Source organism: Olea europaea, unplaced genomic scaffold, assembly GCF_002742605.1.
Source record: "Olea europaea var. sylvestris unplaced genomic scaffold, O_europaea_v1 scaffold224, whole genome shotgun sequence".
NCBI classification, from domain to species: Eukaryota; Viridiplantae; Streptophyta; class Magnoliopsida; order Lamiales; family Oleaceae; genus Olea; species Olea europaea.
This window is the reverse complement of record NW_019240442.1, coordinates 396,890-419,371: the sequence shown is the minus strand read 5'-3', so window position 1 is coordinate 419,371 and position 22,482 is coordinate 396,890. Positions and strand designations below refer to the sequence as shown.

At 33.7% G+C, this 22,482-nt stretch overlaps 3 protein-coding genes across 4 annotated transcripts; 2 read left to right on the top strand and 1 right to left on the bottom strand.

Moving 5' to 3' along the window:
- Positions 1 to 778: 778 nt before the first annotated feature.
- LOC111381021 (ACT domain-containing protein ACR12) lies at positions 779 to 6,649 on the top strand. Its single transcript, XM_023004718.1, has 9 exons — positions 779 to 1,102; positions 1,939 to 2,061; positions 3,473 to 3,567; positions 4,712 to 4,796; positions 4,981 to 5,040; positions 5,779 to 5,834; positions 6,090 to 6,195; positions 6,284 to 6,352; positions 6,487 to 6,649. Exons 1-9 carry the CDS (start codon positions 1,067 to 1,069, stop codon positions 6,547 to 6,549), a joined length of 693 nt encoding a protein of 230 aa, XP_022860486.1. The 5' UTR covers positions 779 to 1,066; the 3' UTR covers positions 6,550 to 6,649.
- A 77-nt stretch (positions 6,650 to 6,726) lies between these two features.
- Positions 6,727 to 10,456, top strand: LOC111381022 (germin-like protein subfamily 3 member 2). 2 transcript variants are annotated; one of them, XM_023004720.1, is made up of 2 exons: positions 6,727 to 9,009; positions 9,544 to 10,456. In XM_023004720.1, exons 1-2 carry the CDS (start codon positions 8,958 to 8,960, stop codon positions 10,110 to 10,112), a joined length of 621 nt encoding a protein of 206 aa, XP_022860488.1. In that variant the 5' UTR covers positions 6,727 to 8,957; the 3' UTR covers positions 10,113 to 10,456. The 2 variants fall into 2 exon arrangements, with proteins under 2 accessions (XP_022860488.1, XP_022860487.1); XM_023004719.1 differs by having other exon boundaries at positions 6,727 to 10,456.
- A 4,300-nt stretch (positions 10,457 to 14,756) lies between these two features.
- Positions 14,757 to 17,305, bottom strand: LOC111381015 (protein trichome birefringence-like 36). Its single transcript, XM_023004704.1, has 5 exons — positions 16,692 to 17,305; positions 16,138 to 16,309; positions 15,848 to 16,029; positions 15,434 to 15,592; positions 14,757 to 15,338 (listed from the first exon to the last, which is right to left on the bottom strand). The coding sequence occupies exons 1-5, from the start codon at positions 17,012 to 17,014 to the stop codon at positions 15,041 to 15,043; spliced, it is 1,134 nt and encodes a 377-aa protein (XP_022860472.1). The 5' UTR covers positions 17,015 to 17,305; the 3' UTR covers positions 14,757 to 15,040.
- Between the last annotated feature and the right edge of the window lie 5,177 nt (positions 17,306 to 22,482).

The following is a 22,482-nucleotide window of genomic DNA, read 5'->3' as shown; positions in this document are numbered from 1 at the left end:
GATTAAATTTTGTTTTTTTGTGGATGGGGGGGGGGGGGGGGGGGGGGGGGGGGTTGCTCCCAAATCCATCTTAGCCCTATTTGTTTCCCATTTTTTAGTAAGAATGCATTTTGAAATATTTAATTGATAAAGAATGTGTGGTTAAGAAATAAGAAAAAAATTTAGTTATGCGTGTAATATTATTTTATTGAAAAATATGTGATTGAAAAGAAGAGAGAGGAAAATGTATTTTGAGAAAAATGGCTATCAAATAGGGGCTTAAAATTGGAGAAACTTTTTGGAGGTGTTGCTTGGGAGAGTGTTGGGTTCTGCTAAAACATAAAATGCTTATTGCATGATTTTATTTTTTTATCGTAAATTGGCCGTGCTTTTTCTGCATGATCTGTGCTATTTTACACTTGCTGGTTATTAAAATATTAATTGGATTTTTTTATTATTATTTTTTTCAAATGAGCAAAATGGTAGCTGAACTGATGTGAGAGCAACTCCTAAAATGGATGTGAGCAAATTTATGGCAGTTGATCATAACGTTGAAAAACTATGGAGGATTAATATTATTTGCTATACCACCACTCTAGGTAGCAACCTGGTTGTTTTAAGAAGGCTTAGCAACTGTGGTGGGTAATGCTGGCTAGACACAGAAACTGTGGCAATTGAGTGAATAGTAAGTCAGCTAATGTATATAATCCGTGGAGGAAGGGGAAAAAGGTGAAAGGTAATAATGTTTACTTGGCTTATTCTAAATTTCTAATGATGGTTACTACAGTTACTTACAACTGAATGTAGGAGAAACATATTCTGTAAGTAATTTGGCATCGATCTTTGTCTTAATTTCTGGTGTATTTGTTGAACAGAAAAAACAGTCTGAAAATTTATTTTAATGCAGAAAAATGATTGTACCTTTATTCAGTTTTTCTGGGACCTTTATTGGAAGTAAATTCAAAGCTTGCTTTGTTGCAGCTAAAGATTGGTGAAATCTTTTGAATATCCGGAGACTTGGTGTTTGGCTACAAACCTGTAGCAGAATTTACGAACCATTGTATTTATTCGGAATTAGTTATACAGAATGATGCCAAAAGTTCTTTGGATGGGAATGATTTTGGTAATGAGCTGGATGTAATTGTGTGAGTTTTGTCTTATCTGACAAGATTCCTATGAAATAAAGAAATTATTGTACCTTTGATATAGAAGGTGATGCATATAACTATTTGGCACTGAAGAATGGATACAACTTCTTGCCATTTTTTTCCCCTTGATATAGAGAAGAAATCATATAAAGGTGATTTGAATGAAGTCTAAATGTAGTCAGAGAATCTGTAGTCTAGTTTCAATCTAGTTTTTTCACTATAATACAATGCCATTGAAGTTTAAAATGGGCAGTTATAGTGTCCTTGTAAGGCATTTAATCAAGTGAAATTGAGCCATTTTCTTTTCCTACATGTCAGACATACATGGATTTTTTGATGAAGGCATCAGATATAAATATCTTTTAGTTACAAAAATGCTGTATTTCTTTTCAGAAGAGAAGCGCAGAATAAATACAGATGAATCTTCCCTTATATCTCCTTCCTGTTCTGCCTCCCCTTTCATATTGCTTCTTGCTCATGTGCAGTGACATGGGTAACTTGACTTTAAAGTAGAATAAGTGCTTGTTTGGTAGTGCTTATAAGCTATGAGTCGTACGAAATTTTTGGATAATGAGTGGGTATTAAGTTGTGGGTTTTATGAAATGTGTAGATAAAAAGTATGTTTGACCGGCTTAAATTAAAATTTTAGCTTTGCCATACATGCTTCGAGTCCTTGGTTTTCAAAATTGATCTCTCTTTTCTCTCTCCTTCTGTATTGCATGCTCACGCCTCTGTGTGGGATCATACAATTTAAATATTTGTCCGTTCATCAATAACCAATATCTTGAAATTGACATCATTTATATTACAGAAGTCTGAGCAGGACTCTGATTATGTTCCGGTGCCTATTGTTCTGATAGATCAAGATTCTGATCCTGATGCAACTATTGTGCAACTCAGCTTTGGAGATCGCCTTGGTGCTCTCATCGACACGGTAAAGAGAACCGTCTCCAGTTGCTTTTGTGGTTCTTAATAAAATCTTTTATCCTGTTCAATTAAAAGAAAAATGTGAAACTGTTGAGGTAGGGATGTTAGGAGACTGGCATCCCTCTTATTTGGCTTTTTATATTCCTTAACTCCTTATATCTCATGGCTTTCCATATGTTTTTGATTGAGGACACGTCCTGTTCTCTGAATAGTTAATATAATACCCTGTGACAATGTTTGGCTGAATGATGTTCCCATTTGGGATCCATTCTGTTATATAGGATGAAGTTAAATATGGTAAATGTAAATATTGTAAAATACAATTATGTACATAATTAAGGGAGTATAAGTTGTCTGTAATCTTCATTGTAAGCTTCGTCGATCTTATTAACAGTAATTAATCCCGGAATACTTTAGTATATCAGCAAGTTCTACCAGTGGGCAACTTTATGCTCCTTTCCATTTCAATAAAATTTCTCTCTGTTTGCAACCTTTAGTGTGGGGTTGTGGAATGTTGTCCATGGACTGGTGTTTTGTCATTTTCCATTTTACAACGTTAAATGCTGATCTTTTGATTGACCTTTTCTCTTGGTCACTGCCATCAGAAATATACATGTTCTGGTTGATAAATGATGATATTTATGGTCATTGAGGGTGTAAAGTGAACCGTTCTCCTGATCCAACCAAATACATTAATGTTATTCATGCCCAGGGAGGCCCATAATGGCCTATGATGTAAAAAAAACTTGTATTAAATTTTGAAAAAGAGACTGACCTGCCAAATTTTTGGCTGTTTGGCTTTGATTGGAAACTTGGAAAGGCCTACGTGATCCATGGGCCAAAAAACGCTGTCCTGGCACAGGCAGTATACCTTGATGTGCTTATCTCCCAGATTTGAAACTTCAGCCTACCATATAGTAGATTTTCCTGATCCAAGCTATTACACAACACAGATTGGGTTGTGCCCAGCCTTTTACATGCACTGACTCCAAGTTCAATTATCAATTATCAGATCTCACATGCGTCATGCCTGCTATCCTTTGTAATACCTCTCTTTCCCTCTTCCCTTCTCTTTGTCCTCTCTTAGATCTGCATCTCTGTGGGTTGGGGGGGGGGGGGGTTTTGGACGTATATTTTGAAGATCCTATGTGCTAACCGATCTTTTTCCTTTAGCTTTTATCTTTTAGCTATCTTACTTCTGATTCAGTATATGTTATCAAATAATGCGGGCGTGCTGCTGCGGATGAATATATCTTACTTTTTACATATCTTGGCATGCTTGTTTGACTCTGTGCATCTGTCTTAAGCACAAACATTTGGAGGCTTGAATTGCTAGCTGATCTTTTCTTCTAGCTTAGTTTTGATATCTTATCTTCTGATTGAGCACATTATTCAACTATATTGATTTGTTGCTGCAGATGAAGGCACTTAAAGATTTAGGCCTAGATGTCTTGAAGGGAACAGTTACTACCGAGAACTCTGTCACACAAACAAAATTTTTTATTACAGGATCGTAAGTGATGATGTTTTTTACTCATTCACTGCTCATATGATGAAGTTTCGGTATTGCAAATTACAGTTACCTGTCAACTTGCTTAATGAACTAGAAATTTTGTTCAATTGCCTGAGATTCTATTGTTAATGGTTTATCGGTTGGTGGCATGACTACAGTCAATCAACATGATGTCTAGTTACTTTATAACTTGTGTAGAACTTTGTGAGATTTCATTTATGACAAGAGGCTGGCTGCATGAAAGAAAGTACATCTGCATCATCCTTTTGCCATACGAGTTTGTGATGAACAGTTAAATTGTCGTTGATGTGAATGAGCTTCCAACATACTCATCCTTCAACTGGATGAAGCATTATTGTTTGAACTATGAGAAAGAATATGGGGAACTCTTTCTGTTTAATCTCATGGCCATATTTTTCTGCTGTGCACAAACATAATTCCTTGGTTGTCCATCCATTTATGATGTTACACACACTGTTTTCTTTTCTAAGACATAATTAAATTCTGTTTTATTCATCTGTTATTAATTTACTTTAGAAATTTCCTCGATTTTTAAAAGAATAATTTGTTATGTATCTCGGATACAAGTTAACTTTTTGAAGTTTATCATTTGATGTTTTATTCGGCTCTATGTTGAGGAGATATACTTTGGAAACCATTTACCTACTTAGGAGATCCATTATAGACAAAAGTTACCAGGTTTGCATATGGTTTTATTCATTTAGAAAAAGGTATTATCCAATGCAAGAATGAAGAAATTTCTATTAGATATCTCAGCATGGAATGTTCATGCAGCAGTAGTAGAATTAAAAATGATAGTGAGTCGCTATAGAGGATAATGTTGTTCAAAGAAGTGTTGGTTTAAGGTATTTAGGTTCAATTATTGACAAGGACAACTGCAAGAGTATGTAATGCATTAAACTAGAGTGGGTTGGATGAAATACAATGTACTATGGGATTCTACGTAGATTAGAAGGCATGATCAGAATATTTATTAGAGCTGATTTGGTTTATGGTACTGAGTGTTGGGCTGTTAAACGGGAAACTAGTGTGATCATAATGATAGCGGACTTCAAATATTACTGAGAACAAGGTATTTTTGTGGTTATGGTTATATTAAATGCAGTGATGAATTTTTCATCAGGTCAAATGGGCGCAAAGTCAAAGATCCTGATCTGCTGGAGGGAATCCGTTTGACCATTATCAACAACCTTCTCAAGTATCATCCAGTATGTCTACCTAACTGATTGTATACCTGTGTATATTTCAGGTCCTATTTTACCTGTTTCTTTTCTCTTTTTTTTTTTTTTCCTGATTTGTAGAATTAGCCAAGTGATTTTCACTGCTTGCAGTCTTGAGGCTTATATTTTTTAATTTTTCTGGACCTTACATAATATGTTTTGTGTTTATTAGGAGTCCAGCGAGCGACTTGCTATGGGTGAAGCTTTTGGAATAAAAGCACCGGAAAAAAAGGTGAACCTAAAATTCTATGCTTGTTTTTTCTTCAATTTCTCATTATGAATTGATTGTTTTTTGGGATTTGTCTGGAACAATGGATTGGTAAATATTTTTCCTTTGTTTCGAGTTTTCTCTTTCCAGTATCTGTATCTTGGATTTTTTGCATCATGGAATATGACATTATATGCATGATTTTACATGTTCTTAATTGGAAGAATGTGATGGATTTTTTATTTTTTGAATTTAAACTTTCTTTCTTCATATTATAATAGGAATTCTTGTTGTCTTTGACATAATCATCTTTATATCGTGGTTAATAAAATTGTGTTTCTTTTACTAAAATTTGTGTTTCTTTAGAATCAATTTCAGTCATATGTATTTCTCTGGCTGACAAGGACTTTGAATTAAGTTTGTTCGTACCAATTATTATGTAAATAATAGTGAGATATCTTCGTCAGCATCCATGTTCTGCATAACATTTTAAAATGAAATGCGAAACTTAGTAAAGATGATGACAAAACTCTCAACTAAATTTGCATCCATGTTCTTACTTTTTATTTGTTTAATTCTAAAATTGCTTCTAAAATGTGAAGCAGTAGTGGCAAGTTTGTTGGGTTCATTAGTTCTGCTGAAATGATTTGGCAATAAAAAACTGGTTCTTTATCTAGATGTGTTTTCTTGGTACAAAAAACTGTATGGCGTAGTTTCTCAACATAATATTGCAAATCATAACTGATTGTTTATCAATTGCAGCTCGATGTTGATATTGCCACTCGTATAAAAGTTAAGGACGATGGGCCTAAGAGGAGGTATGCAACTTCACATAGTTAACATCTCAAATTCTGTCGACATGTAATTTGCACTTTGGACAACTGAAATTCGAATTAGATAAAGAACCAATCACTTTAATATTCTTTTGGTTCATATTCAACAAATGAAGAACAGGTTTTGTGATCATCTTTTAATTTAGTGATTTAAATATTATTCAAGAATTATTTTTGGGAATCTCTGGGAGTAGGTATTTGCTAATATATTATCATGCTTCATATCTATCTCTATTTCAGCTTGCTCTGCATAGAGACAGCAGATCGACCGGGAATGCTAATGGAAATTATCAAAATAATGGCGGATATCAATATCAGTGTTGAGTCAGCAGAGATTGAAACAGAGGTACGTCCTTCTGCACTGGGTACATGCTCGATTGATGTTATTAAAACCATAAACAAAATTTGCTAACTGGGTTTATGTCATTGTCCAGGGTTTGGTAGCCAAGGACAAGTTTCATGTGAGTTATAGAGGGGCGGCATTAAACAGTTCCTTGTCTCAGGTAATTATCTTATCACCAATTGTTTTCAATAACAATCGTTCATGAAATTAGTGCCACTTTTCCTGGCATTAGTACAAGGTAAGACACTTCGGTGACAACCTCTGATTTATCTTCATTTGTACTTGTACGAACAGGTTCTTATAAATTGCCTGCGTTACTACCTTCGTAGGCCGGGAACAGATGATGATAGCTACTAGTATTATTACATGTACACCAACTGTTCATCTATATGAACTTTATTAGCCTGTCTCGAAATAAACCTTGTTCAAGGGCTCAATAACAGTGTTATTGGTGTTAGTAATGTGCATCTGCCTGCCCCACCCACCACAAAAAAAAAAAAAAAAAAAAAGGAAAAAAAAAGAAAGAAAAAAACTGTATATGATGCTTCAAATTTACCACTTTCACTGTCAGCTCTGTCATGTGAAACGAGTAATATTGCATTTTAGTTGACCCATGTCTTCTGGGATGGTAGAAGGGCGGAGAATTCCCAATTTCCATGGGACCTGACACTAGCGGGATAGGATTCCCCGCTTAAACAGGTAACGGGGCTAAGAAACTAGATTCGAGGTTTTCCGATCAAAGATTTTTAAATTTTTGTTTTTGAACTATCAAAAGAGAAACATCCCACCATGCAAAGAAAAGAATTAACCAAATTCAAAAGATAAATAAACCAGTGCAAATGCAATTTATAGTTTTCATTCACTGTCAGTACCATTCCTGTAGTGAACAAAACAGCGACTGACAAAAAGTGCTGATCATCATCTATTGTCCACTAATTACAACACATAGTTACTGCCAGTGTATCATATGAAAAATTAAACAGAAGTTAGTAGGCGCATATATTTCACAGGTTAAAAAAGCATCGAATCTGAAAAAAATAAAAAAAAATAAATAAATAGGTTGCTTGCCCGCTTCGTACCCACATTAGGGGAAATGGAGGTAGGTATGGGATGGGAAAATCCCTCGCTAGGTGGGATGGAAAATTAAGACTTACTTTTAGAAAAAAGTCTTTATCAGTAAAAGAATTATTTTTGAAAATTATGTTTGACAGAAAAAGTAACTATCTAAACGAACACAAGAGCCTGTCAGTTCCTAAACCAGAAATTTGGTCCCCCAAGAACACTTCCTAAAGTAACAATCCAGCATGTACATAGCCATGATTTCTGTTTGTGTGTGTGGTCGCTGATAATTGTATTCTACACTTTGCTCTTACAAGTGCAAAGAGGTCATAATGTGCTGCACATGGAGAAAAAGTGTGTGATTTAATTTCTAATCGATCCATAAAGTTCCATTAGAGATCGAGTATTGAAGAATGTTTCTTTCTATTTGAGAGTGACCTCAAACTTTTTAGTCAAATTACAAGAGTTGGGTGTCCCTGGGGGCATTTTAAGGAGTCCCCGGTAAAATGTTTTTTTTTTTTTCTTTTTCTTTTTTCCCCCTACAAACACGAAAAGAACAAGGAAAAAAAGGCATATATGATGCATCCTACAACCGTTCAAAGAAAGAATCACGGTCCCTTTTTCTAGAAAATCCAAAAATTGGCACCGATAATCGGTTTCGCTGGAAAAATAGTAAGTTGTATATAAATAATGTAATTTACTAATGAATTTATCAAGAAATCGACGGATGTAATTTGAAAACAAATTAGACACAATTAAATAAGAAAAAGCTGTCTTTTTGGGAAGTCATGTAGAACATTGTCCCAAGTCATGTTAGCCTCCATGAAAGTATTACCGGGTCAACTTGGTCCTTCCATGTGCACGACCACATAGAAAAGTCGAAATAGCTTTCTTCTTGTTGTCCAAAACAAATATGAATTATGATGTATATATGGTTTGTATATTCATATATATTTTCTAGTGTATGGTATAGTATATACATATAATCATATTGTCCTCAAATTCACAAGTGTATTGAAATTGTTAACCTCATTTTTGTGGTGGTTATGTGGACAATGGATGACGAGTCCACTTGCGTCCATGCAAGAAAATCCAGCACATTTGACTGGAGATTTGGTCAGAGGAGTTTATTGTATATGGACGTCGAAGATATTTTATAACGCAAGACAAAAATGTTCAGACACAGGCAAATGTTTAGAAGCTATTGCATAATAATAATTAATTACCAACAACTAAACTAAATCAAGATTATCTAAACTCCAACAAATAAGAGTATGAAATTAGAAAGAGAGGACAAATAGTAGCTTTTTGTGTAAAGAGTTGCATTAAGAATAAATATTACAAGAGTTTCTTATTCATAGGGTTTCAACCGAGATGGTTACCGTTGGATTGGAGCCACATGACTTCATCTCCCAAGCCGAAGTCATGTCACTCAGTCTACTACTCATTTAATAAATTGATAACGGGTTAGTCGTCGTTCATTCTAGGCTAACAATTCTATAACATTCAGTATTATAAATGTTATATTAATCATTCCTGAAGATTGCCTACAAATCCTTTAAAGGACAGCAGGGGGTTTCAACCAAAGGAAGATTTGGATGGAGAGATGACTTGGGCTAATTGAGAGGAAATTTCGGCCAACGAGTGTGAGGAGCTTCAGGAAGGCAAGGGAGTGTCAGCTCCTTTTTGACGTGTTGTCCGACTGAATGTTGAACTTATGCTCGACGTGGTCTTCGACTGGAATCTCGGCGTGGCGAGGTGTAACAGAAATCTAACTTTATATTAGTATTTAAGATCTTGCAGCTCAAAATTATTTTAAATTAAAACTGAATTTTAATTAAGGCAATTAAAATATCACATAGAAAAATAATCACTTATTGAGAATAATTCAGCAGCAACGAACAACTTGTTCTGTGTTAACTAATCCTCTTTATCTTTGTTCTCAAGCAAAAGTGCATTTACACATGTGCAACTGCTTCCTCTTTTTCTTAATTACAGGAAAACATTCTTCTGAATTCTTTTAAGGAAAGTAAGAAATATTTTGGTTAAGTTTAGGTCGATAAATGTTATTACAAATTCAGTTGCTGACAGTCATTCTCATGACTTTTAGGTTCAAGAAGATTGTAATACAAGACATTTTCAAAGTGGAAATAGTTGTTATATATCTGTATTTCCATCTCCCTATGCCCAAATCCCTGTAAAATTCATTTTTTAGCACAACAATGTCCCTCAATACGTCAATTTGGTTAGTTATTTTCCTTCATATTTATTCAGTCTTCGCTTCTGATTCAGATTCAGTTCAAGACTTCTGCATACCAAGATCCGAGTTTTTATCCATTTTTGTCTCCTGCAAGAATTCATCCTTGGTAACCGTTGAAGATTTCGTGTTTTCTGGCATAAAAAGCCCTGGAGAATTCAGTAAAGCTGGATTTGCATCCATTCCAGTTAGTGTGAGCGTCTTTCCTGGTTTGAACACATTAGGCATGTCGTTTGTACGCGCTGACTTTGAGCCAGGGAGCATTAACGTTCCACATTATCATCCCCGAGCAACTGAGACTGCTTTCGTGGTGGAAGGAAAGATTTATTCGGGATTTGTTGATTCAAGAAACCGAGTTTTTGCAAAAGTGATCGAGAAAGGGGAGGTAATGGTGTTTCCGAAAGGCCTAGTACACTTTCAGATGAATATTGGAGACTCACGGGCTACGATTCTTGGGAGTTTTAATAGTCAAAATCCAGGTTTGCTGAAAATCCCATCTGCCGTTTTTGGATCAGAAATTGAAGAAGAGGTCTTGATCAAGGCTTTTGGATTGAACAGTAAGGAATTGGCTAAGTTGAAGAAGAAGTTTCTCCCTATTAGCTGAGGTAGAGTAAAGGGTCGCTTAATTCTTATCATATCTTAACCCCAACCGCTTTTTCATAATGGAATACAAGAAGTAGTGAATGGAGAAGAAGAAGGATTGTAGAAGACGAATAGTCCCTCCTAGAATTATTTCTTTGGTTTGTTCTGTTCATGATCTAGGGTTTTTTATTTATTTTATTTATAATTATTATTTTTTAATAGTAGGAAGTTTTGCTTCAAGCATGTTATTCATTTCTCCTTTATTTGGTGTTTCTGATCAAGGGACTGAGAAATTATCGCATCTTCTGTTTTCAGATTGCAAATATGGTTCCTGTCCTTTGCCTAAAGCGAAATCATTTAAACAAAAAGTTAAATCGTCAAGTATAAAAGTTTTAAGTTTTTAAAGAAGGGGTTTTATTTATATCTATATTCAAGTCGCACGACCTTAAAAAGGTCTAACTATAGATGTCTAGCTATAAGACTTAAGTACAATATTTTCACGAGAATCACCTCATCTTGAAAAAGTGTCCAAGGAACGAGAAAATGATCTGTGGTACATTTTATCTTCAACACCAACATACTTTCATTTAGGCTCTGTTTGAGCCCCATTTTTTGGAAGAATAGATTTTATAATAATTTATTTATTTATTATTATTATTTTTTTTTTTTAATGAATGTGTGGTTAAAAAGTATAAATTTTTTTTGAATTTAGTTGAAAATAAATTTGAGAAAATATTAGTTTTTAGATAATGAGAATCAAACAAGAACTTAATTTTTAAGATTCACGTGACATGAAAGCAGGAAGAATAAACTTGAATGCGATTCCAAAGATAAAATTATAAAGAAAAAGGCAATGTGGATGATTATACGACACAAGAGTACTAAATTTTTGAAAAGTTGCCTTAATTTGTGGAGTATTAAGGACCTGCTTCATGTAGATTTTTTTATTATAGATTTTCAGGAATTTGAAATTTTTTTTAAAAATATATAGTTAGCAAGTAGGGAAAAGTTATGAGTCATATACAAAATAATTTTATTGGCAAAATGTGTGATTAAAAATAAATTTGAAAAAAAAAATAATTTAATGAATCTTTACCAAACAAGAGCAAAAATCATTCAACCATCATTGCTTATCTAAGGAAAAGCAAGAGGGAAGCCCTTATTGTTCTACCACGAACTATGTAATAGGGGTGTAAGCGATCTGATTTTATCGATTTTTGATAGATTTTTAAACCAAACCGTTTTAACCGGTTTGAGAAAAATCCAAACCTAAACCAAACAATTTTGAACGTTTGAAAAAAATTCAAACCTAAATCTAACGGTTTGATTTGGTTTTAAACCGCCGATTTTGCCATATTTTTTTTGTCTGCCTACTTTTATGTTATTAATTCATTGAATTCAATATATATTTATATCTTGCTACTAATAAATTTAAATGAAACTAAGCCCTTGTTTGAACCAAATTTTTGGAACAAAAAAAATAAAAATTTGGATTATTATCTCACAAGTTCAGACGTCTTTGTTGACTTGCTGTTTTATGTGTGGGACCTAGCCTCCTCTCCAACGGTCAATTTTTTCATTATGATGATATGAAAAATATGGCTCAAATAAGGGCTAAATATATCTACTATAAATTTAAATACCAACTAAATCAAAGTGAAATAACAATAAACTATAACATAGATTTTTTTTTCATTTTTTTCACCTTTTTTAGGCTAATAACGATACAATAAAGTTACAACACAAGTTTACTAAACTGGATATAAGGCCCAAAAAGCATAATAATGTCCAACAATACCTCGTGATCATCATATTTGAAAAAATGATACTGATTAGATAGAGAGAATAACCAACCACAATAATAAAGCAATTGTTTATAATATCCAAATATAACAATTACACAAGTTTACGTTTGTATGATGTTACAAAATGCATTTAATTTCAAATTCTTACCCTAGTTTGCTAAAAAAAATTATTGATCCGAAACTTTATTCGTATAAAATATTATCACTGAAGGTCTAGGATCCCTTTGTCTCCCATTTGTTATAATAGACTTCAATTTAACTTTCACTACTAAAAAACAACTTTTCACCTACGGAAAATTATCAACAGATTACATCCGTTGGTAATTAGAAACGGATTATTCATTGGTAACAATGATATCTTTTTACCAACGGATATTCCGTGCCTAATATAACCGTTTAACATTTGGATCTTTCACTTACGGATATTTCGTAGGTGACGTACTAAATATTACCAACGGAAACAATCCGTTGGTAATTAGAAACGGATTATTCATTGGTAAAAGTCATTCACTTTCAACTACGATAATCAATGATAAATTTTTTATTGGTAATGATAATATCTCTTTACCAACGGATATTCTGTGCTCAATATAATCGTTTAACATTTGAATCTTTCACCTACGGATATTCCGTTGATAATTAAAAATGGATTATCCGTTGGTAAAAGTAATCCAATTATCCCACATTGGAAGTTTACGAAAAAGTCTTTGGAATCGTCCTCTATAAATTATGGTCCAACAAGTAGTTAAACAATATTTTGACTTTTCAATTCAATTGTTTAAAAGTTTTAAAAAAGTTATAATTATTAAATAAATAATAATAACAATAATAAAAAAATAAGTAAATAATTTTTTAATCATGCCTCACACATATACGACTATTTACAACATTGATTTTTACCAATTGTAATGGTAGATACCAACGGAAAGTTGGTTGGTATTGATTAAATTTTTACCAACGAAAATCTTGTTGGTAAAAAATTCACACATTACCAATAGAATTTTCGTTGGTAAAATGTTTATTCTTTACCTACGATACAATCCGTTGGTAAATATCAGCGACCCTCAAGTTAAAAACGAATTTGTGGTTGCAAATATTCTGTTAGTAAAGAGTAATAACAATGGATATCAAGGCTTCAGGAATGGAAAATTCGTACCTGAAACCATATTTTTTAGTAGTGTTTAAAGAAGTGTTAAAAATCTGAAAAAGAAGTGTGTGGTGCCCGCGGCTCAAGAATGTGTTGGGTGTCAACTGAAGTTCATCTAAATTCTGATGAGGAACTTTTAATAGATTATGTTAATCTTGATATTTTTATATATATATTAGGATTATTGGATAATAAAAATAATATATCTATATTAGAAATTTGAAAATTGACAAAATACCCACAAATAACAGAACTATTGAATTTTACATATTTGGATGAATTTTCAAAAAAAAATCATTTTTTCATTTTTATATATTTTCGTCGGTCCGGCTTGATTTTAAACTGTAATTAAAATTCTCAAGCTTATATTAAACCATTTTGACTGGTTTGATTTGGATCAAAACCATTTCGTTGATCGGGTCCATGTGGCACCAAACCGATGGTTTATAAAATGCGATTTTGGTTCGATTTTTCGGTCTGACAGTTTTTGCTTACAGTCCTACTTCGTAATATCTACGAAAATTAACAAAATATTCTACGTAAATGACATTATTACATTTCACATAGAATATGTTCGAATTCTTTTTAATATCATGACTAAAGGATTCAACATGGAAGAGAATTACAAAATCACTGAAGAAAAATAATAAAATTGCCAAATCAAACTCAAACCATTAGTTTGGTATCAGGTGGACCAGCCAATATCATGGCTTTGAACCAAATCAACAATTCATTCAACACATGAAATAGGTATACCTAAATTGTAATTTCTAGAAACATGGTATGCAATGCGTAGTAACACCAGATAAGACATTATGAGTTGCCTAATAGCTTCATCGAATGTGATGCTTTCAATGTACATCTCAACAACTTCCACATGACACAGAGAAGGTATAATAATAAAACAAAAAAGTTCAATTGCCCTCGGAGTGGACTAAATTATATTGTCAGTTGATCCATGTAAAATGAGAGGTGACGTCCAAGACGCCAAATGGCACCCCCTCTAGGTGGGGGGCCAATCGGAATAGGCCCCCAACCTATAGAGGGGTGCCATCCGTCCAGGGCCCATGTGGCCCTAGACAATTAGTCTATTCCATGTAAAATTATCTTCCAACATACAAAAGTACAGCCTTAGAAGGTCAAAAAGAAGGTAGCACAATCATATTAGAATGCATGGCCAAAAAAAGAAAAGCATGATAGATGTCCAAGACACCATCATTTTACTCAAGGTGGAGATGTAAAGCCTTAGGAATAATCAATTTTCTTGAGGGGTATTTTTCTTGATTCGATGAATGGTTAAAATTCTCGATGAAATACTAAGGAAAAATTACCCACTTGGAGATGATTTGAATAAATTTGTTATATCGTGAATTTTGTACGAGAGAAATTCAGAGTAACTGTGATTCGTTTTAGAATAGAAAATATGGTTTGAAAAAAGAGAGATTCTTGTTTCCAACTTTACTTCACCCTTAATCTTGACTTTTGGTGAAGAGGATTGGATAGTACTAGATAATATCTAATACGACGTATCAAACATGCTCCGAAAAGATATGAAAAATAAAGGCGGGATAGCCAACAACAATATTTTGGACATATGTGGGAACTCCTAACAAAGTCTCAAATCTTGCAAGCCATTTTCACATCAAAATACAGTGATCCGCCACCATAGATATATTTTTGGAGAAATCATCTGGACAATATTTTCACCACAAAGTCACTTGAATAAACATATTATTATCACAAGCAACATTTTCACAACCTTAGAACACACAGTACACACATTTAGTAGCTTCTGCTACATACTACTTCATATATTCTTAAAGGATTTCTCTAGTAACCATCCTAATATTCGTTATACAGTTGCAAGACATGTTTGGTACATAGTAATGTACACTATTATACAAGATAGCATATAACTTGTTACTTGTTCTTGTTTAATAATGTCTAGTATTAACCTCTCCAGTCTAGTACAACAAACACGTCGTCGGTGTTTCATTCTCAAAGCATAGCATTTAACATTTCATTCCAGGTATCAGGTACACCAGGGAGACACCAATGGCTACAATCAGAACTATAACCTCTCATTTCCCGCTTAGCCTTTTCGCCTAGAGCCCTAGCATATATAGAAGGATGCCCATCTTGTCTAAGAGCTGACATTGTCGTAATGTCCTGCAAATATACCGGAAATCTCGTTCTTTTCAGTACTTCTTGCAAAACCAATAGTTGTTCAGGGACATGGGGGTGGCTTAAATAGCCTATAGGTTCTCTCTGATTGTAGCATTTGAAGCCATTTTCTCTACAAAAGACAGAAAAAGATATCAATGCATGGAAAAGAGAACGTTGATATTTTCATTCTTCTGATTGAATTTTGAGTAAAAGATGCAATATTACCTGTTATGCTTAGGCGACATGCTTCGGAAAAAGACTCTGGTTGTCCGAGGATCAATATTTAAATCTATCCAATTAGCCCACGTCATGAGTCCTTTTTCATAAGCAACCATAGGATTCATATTTTTATAAGCATTGTTCCCTTCCATAAGAAAGTCCCACCTGCAGTTTAGTACAAATATACGATATTATTTTTATGGTTATTAGAACCACACTACAATTAACGACATAACAAAAAACTAAATCTTATTCTCAATAAATTTGGAGTCCATTACAACGTGACACTTAGCAGTTATAATAAATCATGCCAGTTTTAACTTACGCTTCTTTCAATCTTGTTGTACTCTGATCAAAACACTTATAATCGGATAAAATACAAAGAGGATCTAGAGAATTTTATCTTAAAACTAATCTTACGAGCTCCATTTTTCAGAATGAGTCCACCAATGAGCTGAATCAAATACAAGAACATCAACTTGTCTCCAATATCTTGCATTCTCCTCTATCAAATCAAGATGCAATATTCTCTTATTTCCAGGCCCTTTCTTCAATTCAACTAGGAAAGGAGCCCAACAAAACTCAATGGATGTCTCATAATCCTGCAATGATTAAGCCACCACATAATTTGAAGCTAATAAGTTCTTACGTTGCTAATTAACAGGTAATTTCATGTTATGAGAAAAAGTCGTGAAAAGATGTCGACTCACCAATGCTTGAAAGGCCATGGTAGGACCGATATAAGTTACTGTCTTTCGAGCAGTTGGAATAACTGACTGAACTAAACATACAAGGGACTCCCATTGATTCCTCATTATCGAATCACCTACAAGCATTATTCTTTTCCTCCTTATCCTTCCAAGAAAATCCAATGCATCAAACCTGCGTTATCAAATTCATTTCATCCAAATTTTCGTCTTCGATTTGTCACAAAGCAACATTCTATTTCATCAATTTAATAATATAAACCTTCTTTCAAAAAGATATTTGATATGCTTGATTGAATAGTACCAGACATAATTAAAGAAGAAATAAAGTAAAAATTTGGTTTTCTTTTCCTAACTAACATACTGCATACCAAATATGCCCTTATAACATGTTTGGTAAAGTGGATTGTGATATGTAGTCCGCGGGCCTAACTCATTCATTGCGAAGTGTCTTCACCTTATAGATTGCATATCTCAATCCTAATATGTGTAAACACCCTGATAAAAGTACCCACAAAACATGAATTTAATCTTTGTAATGTCACTCATAAAAGTACCTTGGAATTTCACAACCATGAGGCTTCCATTTCCATTTCTCGTAATCAGAATCTGGGCGTCCATTTTTCCGACAGGTGACAGCAGTACTAAGATATGGGCAAGTAGCATCATAGAGTGGGTAAGATTGATCATAAACCCATTTTCCAGTGCCAAAATCGCAGCTTCTGAGCGATGAATGCCTATTTTGAACCATGTTGATTTCATCATCTTTATCATCCAGCCATTGTAGCTCTTCTTGTTCATATCTCGAGCATACAGCAAAAGAGAAAAATAGGAGAAAACTAAACCAGAAGAAGAGAAAATTGGTGTGAAAAATAGCCATAGTTTTGCAGCCAAAGGAGATGGTAGTACGTAGCTAGACTAGTCTTCAACACTTTGTATATCTGTTGAAAACACTTTCGGGTTGACAAGAATTGCGCAATTTCGGCTTGACTCGCGGTAAATGCCTATTCATGCAATATTTTACTGGTGACATTTAATCACTCGTTAGCAAGTCATTTTAAGAGTCCTTACTATTCTTTTTCCTCATTTAAAGTCTTACACGTGCACAATTTTTAATAAAGGATGGCCGAGAGGCGAGAGACTTCAACTCAAGAGCTATGCCTGATACCATATTGAATCATTGGATCTAAAATTTTTAAAATTTTAAAATGAGACAAAATGTATGTCATTTAAATGTTATATTCAACGTATAGAAGGAGAATGATACTTCTAGTTAAAAATATTGATTTTGTGAAGTTATCCTAGGCTCTCCTATTCTTAGTGTCAGCTATGATACGAGTTGTGGATGCAAAACTAAATTAAAATATAGGCATGTGGTGTTGTAATTACTCGAGCAACGTCTCCTATTAGTAATTTATGAGTAGATGAGAAACAATTTTATACACAAGTGTAACGTGTGGTCAAATTACTTTGTGAATACATCATGTTTAGTATAAATATATTCCATCGTTGATGGCATATTTGGGATGTATATTTGTGCTTTTTCCTCTTTTTATGTTGGCTAACGTGGGGTTGTTGGAACAAACACTAGTCCTAATTAAATTTCCCCGTGATTTTAGGAACGATAATTAGGATACTTCTTCCATGTGGGTCCTTGTCCCTTCCTTTCAGCCAATTTCAGGTTTATAAGATGGATAAATATGCAAAGGTCAAATAATTATAGAAGATAGAAGTCAATGCAATGAAATTTGGTAGAGAAAATGGCATTGTCGGTCATCAACTTAATCTGAGTAACAAGTTAGTTTTCAACTTTTATTGTAAGTATGCAGTCAACTTCAATGATTGAACGCATCAAAAATTTCGTTAAATCTTCATATAACTTTCAAGAAACTTTTCGAGCTTTTACAAATCGACCCAAATTGAAAAATAAAAAGCTAGTTTTATAAAATTTGAAATGTAAAACTACATTAAGTTTTAACGTAAAATTATATATATATATATATATATATATAAAACAAAGCCTTAATAAACCAAACGACATATAAAAATCAGGCTGTGTAATTTCCACTATGATCAACCGGTGTTTATCTAGAAGGCCCGGTTCTTGTCACTAAACCAGCGTTCACTGTCCACATCTACGGTTGCAACTGAACCAGACGGTCCATAAACACTTGGATTTGAGATTTTTCCAAATCCCCCAAGTCCCAGAAGTGTATCAGCAACACGGAAGAAAAATTTTCACGAATCATGATTGAAAACAGACTAATTTCACTTCTGAGGAAAACCAAATCCTTCACCAAAAGTTTGCCTCTGAGGGAATGTAAAACATTTTCTACTGTAGGTGGAGATTGTTAAAGAAATGGGCTGCCTCAATATTTCTTTATTGGGCCTTATTACTTAAAATTGTCGGAGGTCTAGTTCTTTAACAATGCCGCGTTTTGGAAGAACGCTTTTCTCGCGCCTCTTATGGAAGAGTGTGTGTTGTACACGTGGCACACTCTCAACCATTAAATGAAGTCGGTTCAGTAATCGTGTTTTCAAATACTTCACTTGACCCTTGGTCTTTTGGCTTTTTGGTTTTTTACATTAGTTTTCTAGAATACTCTTTTCTCTCTCTCTCTGTATGTGAGGGTTTTCTTCGTGAGCTTTTCTATCTGAAAAATGAAATAAATCTTTGTGATGTAATCTTTTCTTCTGCTAGAAAGGGAAGAATTAGTGATATGTGTGGTCGTTTGAGAGAAATTTTGTAATAGAAAAGAGGCTAGATAAATAGAAGAAATCTCTGATTTCTTCGAACATTTTGTACGATTTCTTTGTGAAACTTAGTTAATCTTGAGCATACTCTTGATTGAGGCTCAACGGGTAATTAGGTTCTTTTGGACTGAACATCCGGGCTCCTTTTGGAGCAAAAATATATCCGGTGTTCTATTTTTACTGTTTTTCAATTTTCTGCATTTTTGATTTGTAAATTCTTAAGAAAATACGAGTTCATTATATCTCTGGGATCAACGAGTGGTATCAGAGCCACTTTTTTAACTTTCTGTTTCATTTGAAAAGTTTTCTTTGATTTGCAAGATCTAAAGGTTTTCTGTATATTTTTCTTTAATTTTTTTTTAAAGTAAACTTGTAGATCTTGCAAGATCCGGCAGTGAATTGTTACTCCTTGAAATTTCTGTTTCAATATCCCCTATTTTGGTACTGACTCGTTTGATCTGCTGTTTTTACATATCTGCTCTATTAAACCGGTTCAACTCGTACTGAGTTTGGCGAGTTGAGTTGACTCAACCTTAGTACACACCGAGTTTCTGATACATTGCTGAGTTCATACTGAGTCACAATAACTCGGAGGGTTCCTATGCGTGGTTTGATTTTTTGATTCAATTCTTGGTACCTTCTAGTTGATGTTTTATTCTGAAATCAACATTTCAAAATCTGGTATTTTCTTTATAACCTCACTCACGTTTTGTTACTGTAACCCTAAATAAATTTGAACCAGTCATTAAGGTAAGTAATCTACCATTACTTTCCTTTGTCCAGATCCCTTAAGAGGATCCAGAAATATGAGGGAGTAGTGGAATTAAGGATTATCACCCCTTAGGCTGTTAAATAGTGCATATTATATCTGTCATCAGTTACTAGTCTCTGCATAAATCTTGTATACTAAACTCTCATACATATATATATTTGATTGCATTCCTGATAATCGAATTTTTCTTGTTAAAATCTTGAAATTTGAGACTACAATACTCTGTGTGCTACACTGTAATAATTTTGAAAATATTTTGTTAATATGTCAACTTTTCAAAAATTTGATGTTGAAACTTGGAATGGTACTGAAGACTTTAGTCTCTGGCGCCAAAAAATGAGAGCTCTGTTGGTTCAACAGAGATGTGCAGGTGCCCTTGGTGGCACCTAGGCTGCTGAAATTAGTGCCCATAGGAGACAATAATTAACTGAGATTGCTTGGAGCACCATTTTTCTGCACTTATCTGATAATGTAATTAGAAAGGTAGGTGAAACTACTACTGTTGAGGCATTATGGACAAAATTGGAAAGTCTATACTTAACCAAAACTATGCCTAATAAGTGCTACCTCCAAAGACAGTTTTATAACTTTAGGTTTGACCCCTCTAGCAATCTAGAAGATAATATTGACAAATATACAAAATTAACTCAAGATCTAGCCAATTGTAATGAAGAGCTTTCTGATCAATAAGAAGTTGTTGGTCTATTAAATTCTCTAAGTGAGAAATATAGGGATGTTAGGAATGCCTTAGGGTACGGGAGAAAGGATCTTACTGTTGACATCATAATCACTGCTCTAAGAAATAAAGACCTAGAGTAACAAATTTATTCAAATCATTCCAAGGGAGGTGAGGGTCTGCATATTAAAGAAAAACCTCTTCGTGGTAAAAAGTCAAATCAGTGCAATTTTATCTCCTCTAAGAAAGGAAAATATGTGAATCAGAAATTTAAGGACAAAAATAAGAATCAACTGAAGAATAAGAATCAAGCCAGGAAGTGCTATTACTGTGGAAAGACATGACATTTAATAAAAGATTTCTTTAAGAAAATTTCTAATTTAAAGGGAAATAATAATACTGATGGCTCTATAGCAATTGCTTGCAACCATGACCCTGATATTCAGGGGTTTGTCCTTGTCACTACAACCAGAAGGGATCCAAAAGAATGGGTCCTTGATTTTAGTTGTACCTTCCACATGTACCCTATTTAAGATTGGTTTTGTGAATTTGTTCAACTTGATGGGGGAAAGATCCAAATGGGGAATGACATGAGTTGTCAAATAAAGGGTATTGGAAAATTGAAATTAATGCTCAGCAATAACTGTATTCTTGAGTTAACCAAAACAAATATGTCCTTGAACTCAAAAGAAACTTAATCTCCTCAGGAGAACTAGATAACAATTATAACATTGTGATATATAAGGGTATTCTTAGCCTGAACCTTAATAACAAAAATATAATCTCTTCTTCTAAGATAAATGAGATTTATACCATTTGTGCTGAACCCTTAGTAGGTCACAGTGCTACAGCCTTAAACTCTATTTTAACGAAATCCTTAATCTAGCATAGAAGGCTTGGCCACATTTCTGAAAAAGGGTTAATTTCTTTTAATAAACTTGGATGTTTTGGAAATGATAACATCAATAAGTTGGATTTTTGTGAAGACTGCATAATTAGAAAACAAACTGAAATACGTTTTAAAACTGGTCTTCAAAAATCCACCTCCATCTTAGACTATTTACATGCTGACCTTTGGGGACCAACTACTGTAAATACTCTAAGTGGATTTAGGTTTTATCTACCAATAGTAGATGATTTTTCAAGAAAGATATGGACATTTCTTTTAAAATAAAAGTCTGACACCTTTCAAAATTTCAAACAGTGAAAATTAATGATTGAAAATCAGACAAATAAGAAAATCAAAGCACTAAGAACAGGTAATGGATTTGAGTTTTGTAATTCTGAATTTAATTCTTTTTGTAAAGAATTTGGAATTTTGAGACACAGAACTGTGACTTACACTTCTCAGCAAAATAATGTGGCTAAGAAGATGAATATGACTCTATTGGAACGAGTCAGGTATATGCTTCACAGTTCTGGTCTTCCAAAACTGTTTTGGGGTGAAACTCTAAAAATTGCAACTTATTTGATAAATAGAAGTCCATCTAGTGCTATTGATTTCAATATTCCTGAAAAATTGTGGTCAGGAAGAATGCCAGACTATAGCAAACTTAAAGTTTTTGGTTGTGCAGCATACTCTCATTAGAATGAAGGAAAATTAGAGCTTAGATCATTAAACTGTGTTTTTCTAGGATATTGGGAGGAAACTAAAGGTTATAAGTTGTGGGTTAAATAACAAAATGGCTACAAGGTTATAGTTAGCAGAAATATTATCTTCAATGAAGACATATTTCCCTGTAATAGTTCTACAACCTCAAAATCTAAAGAACATGTATTAATGAGGGAAACTGTTGTGGAAAATCAATATGAAACTATTGAAGATCAAAATGATTTGATTGAGGTGGAGTCCACTCAATCAAATAATGACTCAAATCAAAATGATTCTGGATCTGAGTCTGAATCTATAAATCCACCACTTGCTGATTATCAACTCACAAGAGACAGAGAAAGAAGGAACATAATACCTTCAACTAGATTTAGAAATGATGACTTTATTACTTTATTTTCTATTTTAGACTCCTTAAACTCTGAACCCAACAGTTTTGAAGAAGCAATAAATTGTCCTGATTCTAAGCTTTGGAAGAAAGTCATGAATGAGGAAATGGATTCTCTAATAAAAAATAAAACTAGGTTCTAGTCAACA